The sequence below is a fragment of the Wolffia australiana genome, chromosome 1 (genome assembly GCF_029677425.1).
Source record: "Wolffia australiana isolate 7733 chromosome 1, ASM2967742v1".
Taxonomy (NCBI): domain Eukaryota; kingdom Viridiplantae; phylum Streptophyta; class Magnoliopsida; order Alismatales; family Araceae; genus Wolffia; species Wolffia australiana.
Genome location: NC_135835.1, coordinates 12,875,211 through 12,885,006, shown reverse-complemented (window position 1 = coordinate 12,885,006; position 9,796 = coordinate 12,875,211). Strand labels below are relative to the sequence as shown.

Here is a 9,796-nt window from a genome sequence, read left to right as displayed (position 1 = left end):
TTTTATTAAAATGCCCTTAAAGCTTAATCTTCAGTATTTATTGGCTCGCTCCTTGCATACCTCTTCAAATTTCTGTAATCTTTCTACCAACCCTCTGCCCAGTGATACTTCAAAACCTTCTTCAATATATTTTTAATGGTACATCTAGACATTATGGTACCTTGACAAACCATAGATAGTAATTTCCTACCTCACGATATAAAATCAACTATACTAGTTTTTTTGGCATTAGTTAGTCTTGGATAGGGCCAACCTTGGACAGACCATACACACACTACCCTTGACAACCAGATGACAGAGAAACTTGATCTCTTACACATAAAGTTGATATTGGTGTAGCTTTTCCAACACCTTGTGCAGTTGGCCGTCATGATCATTTGAGCTTTGACTATACACAAGGATGTCTTCCAACAATAAAAGTCATCAATCTACTCTCAAAACTTTAAATTCATTGAAGTGGAAAATGTGGTTTTTATTTTATGTCAAAAATTTCCCCCAAAACTTTACTTTATTTATTTTATGATGACGGTCTTAAAACATCCCTATCAGTTGATATATGTAGGCTTAGTCTTGTATGAGTATAAATGAATGGAATTGTATGAGTAAAAATGTCGACATGAATATTCTCCCTTTTTAATAGGGAATAATCAAGTCAAGTTCAGTCATCAAAAAGTGATAACCATCGAAATTCCATTATACTAGCAACATGAGAGAATCCAAATTCCATTCGGATTCCCCACACACCTTTATATATCTATCGTGAAGGAGTAAATATAATGTAATAACAAGAGGGAAAATCTTGTCATTTCTCATTATCCTTTCGACAAGCACTGCACATAAAAGCTGGTTCCTTTATCACCTTACGTAGTTCAAGGATCCAAAGTTATAACTTTTTTGGCCGGTAATGTTCAAGATTAGTGTGCATCAAAAAACATTCGTTCTCTCTGGACTTATAGATTAGTGTGAATCAAAGCCCTAAACTTAAAATCTGACACCTATCCTGCGATTCTCCTTGGACCCTGGTGCATGTTGATGGTACTGGAGGCTCAACTTTATCAACAAGTCCAGTCGTCATGACTGAGAGATTATCATTCTCAAGTACCCATAAGAGTAACTATAATATCACATTTCATGACTGATCAACGTTATCTGAGTGAGATAAGATTAGCCCTTATCAAGTTAACATACGGGATACCGAAATTCACCAATTATATTGATATATAAGTACTCCGAATATGAAAGAATGATGATTTTTTCCTCAACAGCACTTGTAACATATGGATTTCTTAAAATCATATGTTATTCCATACGTTTTGTGGTCCCTGAATCCAAGATCTGCAGACAAATAGTTAACTGGAATGGGACAGACCATTGAATGAGATTTTCATAGATAAATACTTTAATATTTAAATCGTGTAAAAATCATCAGAAGCTCTCGAAGAGCCTCTTTTCTTGTCCCCGTTTCATCAGCTCGCGATAAGATGCCCAGTTTTATCGTCTTTCTTTGAAATTGTTTCAACATCATGATTGAGGCAATTATTGTGCCCACATTTCCTGGCTCGGAAAATTAGCGCTCGCATGGTTTCTACGATTCAGTTTATCTGCCCCAGTCGCACTATAATTTAACGTGTTGACCTGCGCTTTAGAAGAAACCATAGATCCTGATCCAATATTTTTTATAAATTTATTGTCATCAAGAGTTTAACTTGACGACTTTGTTATGTATTATTATCATTTTGTCCTATAGTCCACTTCTAAATAAATTCAGTCGATGCGTGGCCCCGACTAAGCGACCTGCACGTACCGATGGAGCATTTTGTAGACATGCGTGTGTTTATTTCATTTCCTCCAGTATCACTCGCTCTTAGTCGTCTTCCAGCTCATGAAATCGTTTTAAGTCGTGCAACGACCATTTAGAGATTCTCTTTACGTGGTTTTATTTCTCCAGAACTGTTAAGTCGACATGGTTTTACTTCTTTACGTGGTTTTGCTTCTCCAGAGCCATTAAGACGACATGGTTGTAATTCGTTACGTGGTTTTATTTCTCCAGAACCGTTTCAGACGACATGGTTTAACTTCTTTATGCGGTTTTACTTGTATAGTTCTCTTTATTCGAAAGGCCTTTCTTTAGTAAGAAGAGCTAAAAGCATACAAGTAAAAAAAGGGCGGCTACTCTGCCTTTTCAGAACTTGCAGACGCCATGGGACTGTAACGTCACAACTCACAAGACACTACAAAGTAACAAACAAAAGAGAAGTTTGACTAGACTGTGAAGCACGGTGGCGAGCTCTTCCTTCCATCAAGCCTTTATTCCCAACTACTTAAACCGACCACGACACACTCAACGGATCCTGCATACAAAAAACAAGCAAGAAATGAGTCCTTAGCTGAAAACCCACTTCAAAATCGGCAGCCACGAAGATAATTTCAACTTCAAGGAGACCACTTACCTATCACAGTTGGTGTTAGGGTTGATGGGGTAGGGAACTCTCACGCCACACGCACTTGGCAGACCAGAGATAACACCGGGGTTCATTGATCTTCCCATAAGATTAGCGAGATTCTTGAGGCAACGGCAAGTTGTTTGGCGATCAATGGTTGTGACGGCCTTGCTGTTAAGACCACGAATCCCGTCACAACAGGCAAATGGCGGTGCCACAGCGCCCCCCGTTCTGATGTACGGTATGCAGCCCAAAACGGAGCTGGTCACCTCCTGGCAAGTGATCGCCGTTGAAGGGGCCGCCAGCACGAGGAAGACGAGAACCCCGGCCAAGAGCTCAAGGCCTGCTTTCCGTGCCATGGCTTGAGATAGATCTATAACTCTGATTTCGAAGGTGAAGCAGGGGTGGGGTATTTATATAAGTTTCTGGCTGTTTGGCGCCAAGGAATAAACAAGTGGGAAGAAGGTTCGCGTAGCATTATTTCATTGAAGAAGCTACCTAACCCATCGCAACCGGTTTCGTCTCTAGATCTCGTTTTCGCGCCGTTAACCATTCTCGGAGGCACATGAGCAGCGACGTTTCTATAAGTTTTTTCTAGTATGCTTCGGCGAAGATACGAGCATTCACTTCTGTGTCCTGTCCGCAGGGCCCCGGGTATGAGTGATGGCGGGCACTATTCGATCGAGCAGTAAATACCAAATACTCTCCACCTATTTAGGTTGCTTGCGTATCCCCTCTTTCTTACTCCCTGCTCAGTTTTTATCTCCAATATTCACTAGTTTCTCTTAGGCGAAGGAGAGATCTAGCGCCGATACTTAGCAGATACTGGCCGTGCGAACTCAGAGTCCTCAGCCTTTCTTAAGTGAACTGTGCGACTACGAACTAAAAAATGTAGTACGACCCAGACGTCCGCTGGGGAAGAACAAAACCCTAAAATCTCTAGAAAGCCAGTCATTCCTAGTTCGAGTCACGTTAAGCGTCTCGTACACTGTACAGTCGCAAAGCAAGACTTGCAACTCTGCGCCTCATCCACCACGTTATGTCGTTGACTATGTCAGTATCATGTGAGCATGGCAGAATACGGGACAGGCATCATAAATCAGACCTCCCACCGACTAAGATTTCTTCGCAATATCTTAATACTCGGCATTTTTACTCAACTCACAGTTTTTAATCTTTTAAGCCAATAGATTTGAAAATACACGTACCCGATGAGAGCTCAGAACGAAGATGTTGCACCGCCAACCAGCGCCGCAGAAGAAATATTTACTGCCCATCAGAGGGAGTGAATGCGCCTGCATCTTCTTAGTAATGACATTGATGAGGCATCTACCCAACTACCCAAGTGTTTAAGTAAAGTTACCCCTCCGCCATCTTTAACTTCAGCAGCATCAACCAGTAAAAGTAGGTACTCGGGCAGAGCGTCGACGCCTCGAGAATTCAACATCAATCTCTCCATCTCAGTACGAGGGCCGTCGTTTTCAGAATTAAAACCCATCTCGCAGTTAATGCACGCCCCAGTTCACCGTCTATAAGAGAAGTACTTAGCCAACGAAGAATTCAAGCGCTCGTCCTATCATCTTCTCTGTTATTCGGTAGTAGATTGAGTGATGGGTTCTCGCGTTATGAAGCTTCTGGCGGTGGTCGCGGTCGCTTTGGTGCTTCTCGCGCCGGCGGTGAAGGCTGCCGTGACTTGTTCGCAAGTTTATGGGCAGCTGGGGCCTTGCATGAGCGTCGTTTTGTATGGGACTCAGCCTTCGCCGGACTGCTGTGGTGGAGTGAAGAATATACTTGACGTGGCTCAGACCACGGCCGACCGCCGATCCGTCTGCGGTTGCCTAAAGAACGCCGCTCAGGGTATTTCCAGCTCGGCCATCGCCGCTGCTGCCGCCATCCCTAGGCTATGTCATATCGCTATGCCTTACCAGATCGACCCCAACGTCAACTGTGACAGGTCTCTCTTTCTCTAACTTCGGCTGGCTCTCTGTCATCTATCTCTTTCTATAATATCACTTTCTATCTCTCTCTGGTTTTCTATTTATCTCTCTGTTTCTCTGCCAACTGTTGTTTGTCTCTCTGGCATATATCTCTCTTTGGCTCTCTGCCGTTTCTCTTTCTTTTTATCTGCCTTGTATCTCTCTTTGCTTCTCTGTTATCTCTCTGTTTCATTCTCATCTATCTCTCTTAGCTTCTCTGTCTTTTCTCTCTTTTGCTTCTCTGTTTATTTGTCATTTTCTCTGTCTGTCTGTCATTTCTCTTTCTCTGTTTCTGTTTCTTGTGTTGTCTCCTTTTCTGTTTCTCTGTCATCTATCTCTCTATATGTTTCTTTGACTTCTCTCTCTCTCAGTTTCTAACATTTCTCTCTCTGTTTCTTTGACATCTCTCTCACCCACAGTTTCTATCATTTCTATCTCTCTGTTTCTTTGACATCGCTCTCACACAGTTTCTCTGTCATTTCAAGCTCTTTCTCTGTTTCTTCGTAATCTCTCTCTGGGTTTCTCTGTCATCTCTCTCTGTCCTTCTGTTATCTCTCTCTCTCCATCTCGCTTTGTGATATCTCTCTCTCTATTTCTATGTGATTTTTTTATCTGTTCGTCATCTTTCTATATAGTTTGCCTGCATTTGTTTGGCTCAGACGACACTGATGACTCTTTTGGTGTGCAGGATCCACTAAGAAGCCACTGTGCCGAAGAGTGGCGAAAGTCGATGCGTCGAGTCTTCTAAGTCCAGCTCTTTCTGTTTTGTTTTAGAAATAGTTTGATGTATCTGTCTGTGATCCAAGCATACTCTCTTTGTAGAAGAAGCTTGCTCGTTGTCTTGTCATGTGCTTAAACTTCTGGCCGAGATAAATGAAAACAGCTTTCTTTCAAACTCCTGCTACCCAGTCGCCGATTAGATTTATTACCAACTTTTACAATTAATGGAATAAGAAGAGATAATGTAACATTGAATTTTCATTAACACAATATTCTCATTAGAGAAACACCTTGTTAATACGTTGTGCTGCTCTCTGTGGCGGACATGGCCGGGCTTTCCGACTTTGCCATGCATGATCCACCGTTGATGTCCAGGTCTTGAAATGTACAAATCGGATCCTGCGGCCATAAGAAATCTGAAAAGTTGATGGACGGCGCCGATGATCGATGGCTTTGTGAGTTACATGACTGACGGTGAGATGATGTCAGCAAAGACTCGCAGAATGTTCCATGATCTGGGTTGTGGGGTGAAGACATCTCCCCTGTTGCTATCTTTAGTCTCACCATCTCTAGTTTCAGTGCCCTACTCAGAGCTGCGATTAAAGTTCAATGGTCAGACTTTTCTCTTCTAAGTTTCAAAAAAAAATTATTTAGAATCGGCTGGAAGAGTTATTTCTTCCTTAAAAAGACTTGGTTAAACAGTAGCTATGAAAAAAACATCACGCAAATGCTTGTTGCTTAAGTTTAGGATATAATAATACTGAAGTAGTCAAACAGAAACGGGACAATTGGAGTCGTTTAGTCGGTTGTACCCTGCTTTTCAGAAGACAATTACTAATTTCCCCCCCTGAATCCCTTATAAATGTGTTCCCCATGAACATGTGCAGTTTTGAACGTGAGTATGTCTTTGTTGTCCTTGGTCTGAGGATATTGACGTTGTTCTTTGTGGGATGTGGGAGTGATTCCCTACAATTTATGCGTTGGGGGGTTAGTTTCTGAAATTTATACATCCAGGCATACGAGGTCCAATAATAATTTCAATAAAATTAAGTATCGTTGGGATAAAAAAGGTTATGCAACGGAAAGGTTAGACTTGGGATTCAAGTGGGGAGCAGATTCAATTTGAAGATTGGGAATTGAAGGCGGAGAAAGTTATCATAGTCCCAATTCGTCGAAGAAAATTAATAATCGGTGAGGTTACAGCAAGGGATGCATATCTAAGTTAATTATGAGTAAACTTATGAACTCCGTATGGGGCATTAGGTGCATTTTGAGATTTTAAACTTGTATAAGAATAAGAGATCGTACCAGATCAGACGTTGGACTTTCATGCTGTCATCCATAGTCTTATACAGACCAATAAGGTGTTGCCAAATAAGAGTTTAGGTCAGGTAAAAAATGGCTCTCCAACAATGTCGAGTTCCTGCCAACAAAGACAAGCTCTCCCTGGGATGACCAAAATGCTGGCTCTTCTAAGAATGACAAAAATGCTACCAGATTAAGTTCGCTCCAGATCAAAGTCAGGGAACCGTCTGATTTTGGGTACTCCATAATCATCACAGGAACCCAATTTTTTTCCAGAACAGTGAGTAGGCCCACGTATGGTGGCCTTCTATGGTCAAAGACTAATTATTCATTATGAAAAACGCTTAAGCTCGCTTTCATTCGGACAGAAAAGCACGTTACTGCTCCAGACGCTGGATAGAATATCCCAAGGCACTATTTATTTCGATTAAGTGGATAAATGAGGCAATTAAGTTGATAAATAAGGCAATTAAGATCGAGGGAATTACCAGCTTGTAAGATGATAATTTGAAACTATGGTCATCGCAAGTCTGTTAAAGTATTTTCGAAAAGCTGCTGCGCGTGTTAACTCAGAAACACATGGGGGAGTTTAATGTTAAATCAGAAGACAAGATAAATTTATCAAAGATGACTAAAAGATAAACATCGACTGTAAAAAAATGGACAAAACGGATGCATAAGTTGATTTTGTAAAGTTCCTACATTTAAAAATTCAATAATTAGAAGGAAAGACGAGATATCTAAACCCAGAAAGATGAAGATTATTAAATTCATCGATTACCTAGGCTTAATCTGTCAAACAGGATTTTTTTTGTTTTAATGAAACTTAGATTACGATGAAGCGTAGACAGTCTGCTTACCATCACTCAACTGGGCCTGTTGTTCCATAGCTTGGCACCTTACTTTCAGCTCCGTATTTTCGGACGTCAAATTTTGTGTGTCTCTCTGGGAACAGGTCAAAAGTTCCGGTGAGAATTTCTATGCTATACGACACAAACATTCATAAATAATGTGATTGAGATGCATCTCAACTAACTCAAATGGAATTTCCAAGCCCATAACTCTGAATCTAGTCATCAAGTTTCAAGATACCTTTAAGTTGATTTTTATTTCATTTTTTTTCAATCACCAATCACTCACGATGACTCCATAAACGGCAGTGATAGATTATGGGCAGGGAGGCTACTGACTGGGTCTAACATAAGAGGAAGTAAAACCCTAAATTAGGCAGGCCAGTTCAAATCATGGGTACACTCGGAATGTTGCACTATATTACGAAATGTTTTGAAATATTGGCAAAAAGGTGCACCGAACGCATGAAAAAATAAATTAATGCCAAGAATTTTGATAAAGGTAAATATTTTTTGAATGAAATGAGCAGCAAAACATTGAATTCAGATTTCTAAATTATTTGATCAGTACACCCTATCCGACGTTACCTAAAAATCACCTTCTCAACTTTTACGCGTCTACAGCATTTAACGGTTGTAGCATGGTTAAACATGGTCATAATCATTCTATTAGAAAATTCTTAATTTACAGATAAATAAATAAATTTCAATACTTAAATAAAAAGACCAATTTGATGATGAAAGACGGGCATGGACCTCGTACAGGGTGAGCTGAGCAGACAATGTTGTCGCTTCCGTCTGAAGTGCCTGAACTTTTTGCTCAAGTTCAGAGATATAACGAGCCTTGCGCTCTTTAGAACGCGCAGCAGACAGACGATTAGCCAAAATCCTGCATGTCGAAATCATGTTAGTGTAAACGTGCAAGTCAAATCTGCATTTTTTGAAAATATGGTCCCAATGAAAACCATTGGAAGTATAGGATACGTTTCTCTCCAAATTCATCTAATCGGATTCTCACAACGATTGGATGTATCCCATTCCAATTCGGAGTAGAGATCTATCATGTTCAAAAGCAATATAAAACCGAAATTGTTTGCATAAAAAAACCAATGTGCCTAAAGTTTTTGCATAATCCCACACAAAACTAGCCCAAAAATCCCCGAAGAAATGCTTCAAGCGTCAGTGAATTTCATGAAGCAGTTGATTCAATTATTCATCTTTTGGACCACAAACTTGAATTTCTCTTCGCTCGCCTCTCATTTAGGGAAAAGGAGAAAAATGTCGACGCCAAGGGGAAATTTCAGAAATTCTGTCGAAAGAAGAAATGTTTATTCTAGTGAGAAAAAAGCCCATCTAGATTTTGTGCAACGATGAAGTAAATAAAACAACGAGGAACATGGACGGCAAATGTCAACAGGAAAAGGCTTAAATTTGCAAGGGAAATAGAACCTCTTTGCACGTTTTGGATCGAGGGCAGCCAGCTCGGCCAGCTTCTCAGGCGGCATAGCCTTCTTGGCTTCTCCAGCCTCACCAATGCTGCATCCCGACCGAGTGGGGGTGGACAAGAACATGATTGAGCCATCCACCGAGTTGCTGTACCGATGCTTCGGTCTATAATTCATCGAATCAGATGAAAGAGCATGTCGATCCGCCTCTTCCGAGACCCAATTTTCTCTGTTCTGGAGCGAAGAAGTGGTCGTCCCACCTGCATCCAACTTAGATTCTATCTTCTCCATGTCCATGAAGGTACAGAAGGGGTCGTCCTCCATCTCGATCTCGTCGAAGCCAGACGAACGCCTGTCGCCAGAAGCCTGGCTCAAATCTTCTGGCGTTCTGAATTCCAGTTGGGATTGGCCGCGCCGATGCCGTGTCCCCACCATTGAAGATGCTTTGACTCTCCCCCTCCATAGCGAGAACGCCAAGAAGTTACCGGCACCCAACGGTACTATGACCGGACGTTCCAGTTATAAGCCCCGTTGGCTCAGCTGCCTAAATAACGTTTTGTGCGGTGTGTGGTGCAAATTTACAAATTTTACAAATTTTACAAATTTTACAAAATTTACAATTTTTACAAAATTTACAAATTTTACACCCTCCAGAGTATACCTTCGGGCCTGTTGAAAATTTGCGGACTGGGGGGCGATTATTGCCCCGAGCGTGATCCAATTGGTACTGATCTAATTGGTAGTATCGACATTTGAGATCTAAGTTGGGCGATTGCCCGGCAATTCAAATTTTCGAACCCCCCTTTGCATGGGCCGGGTCAGGCGGGTGAGCAGCTACCTAAATGACTCATGTGGGTGATTGGTTTAGAGGTTTGATGGGGTTGTTGGGCTCAAACCCTGTTAAAAACTTATTTTTTTGTAAATTTTTCGCTCACAAGTCGTGTGGGTTTTACCCAAATGGGACTAAATTTTGCCCCAAAACTATCATCAGAGCATGATCTGACAGATTCTGATCCAATCTGTCACATCGCAATTTCAGATCAGGGTCGAGTGATTGC

At 41.3% G+C, this 9,796-nt stretch overlaps 3 protein-coding genes across 3 annotated transcripts; 1 reads left to right on the top strand and 2 right to left on the bottom strand.

Annotated features, from left to right (window-relative positions):
- Positions 1–2,341: 2,341 nt before the first annotated feature.
- LOC144701065 (non-specific lipid-transfer protein 1-like) lies at positions 2,342–2,800 on the bottom strand. The gene is made up of 2 exons (XM_078572791.1): positions 2,451–2,800; positions 2,342–2,351 (listed from the first exon to the last, which is right to left on the bottom strand). Exons 1-2 carry the CDS (start codon positions 2,798–2,800, stop codon positions 2,342–2,344), a joined length of 360 nt encoding a protein of 119 aa, XP_078428917.1.
- A 1,190-nt stretch (positions 2,801–3,990) lies between these two features.
- LOC144707370 (non-specific lipid-transfer protein 1-like) lies at positions 3,991–5,312 on the top strand. The gene is made up of 2 exons (XM_078580477.1): positions 3,991–4,395; positions 5,106–5,312. The coding sequence occupies exons 1-2, from the start codon at positions 4,052–4,054 to the stop codon at positions 5,113–5,115; spliced, it is 354 nt and encodes a 117-aa protein (XP_078436603.1). The 5' UTR covers positions 3,991–4,051; the 3' UTR covers positions 5,116–5,312.
- LOC144707341 (transcription factor RF2b-like) lies at positions 5,107–9,208 on the bottom strand. Its single transcript, XM_078580442.1, has 4 exons — positions 8,743–9,208; positions 8,050–8,182; positions 7,303–7,387; positions 5,107–5,730 (listed from the first exon to the last, which is right to left on the bottom strand). The coding sequence occupies exons 1-4, from the start codon at positions 9,171–9,173 to the stop codon at positions 5,432–5,434; spliced, it is 948 nt and encodes a 315-aa protein (XP_078436568.1). The 5' UTR covers positions 9,174–9,208; the 3' UTR covers positions 5,107–5,431.
- Between the last annotated feature and the right edge of the window lie 588 nt (positions 9,209–9,796).

What these genes read in the sequence shown, in the direction of transcription:
- LOC144707341 (XM_078580442.1), bottom strand. Translation starts at nt 9,173, where the DNA reads ATGGTGGGGACACGGCATCGGCGCGGCCAATCCCAACTGGAATTCAGA. An exon ending in CTCAGCTCACCCTGTACGAG is followed by an intron (nt 7,388 to 8,049) that starts GTCCATGCCCGT and finishes ACCTGTTCCCAG; the next exon opens with AGAGACACACAAAATTTGAC. An exon ending in ACAGGCCCAGTTGAGTGATG is followed by an intron (nt 5,731 to 7,302) that starts GTAAGCAGACTG and finishes CTTTAATCGCAG; the next exon opens with CTCTGAGTAGGGCACTGAAA.
- LOC144707370 (XM_078580477.1), top strand. Translation starts at nt 4,052, where the DNA reads ATGGGTTCTCGCGTTATGAAGCTTCTGGCGGTGGTCGCGGTCGCTTTG.
- LOC144701065 (XM_078572791.1), bottom strand. Translation starts at nt 2,800, where the DNA reads ATGGCACGGAAAGCAGGCCTTGAGCTCTTGGCCGGGGTTCTCGTCTTC.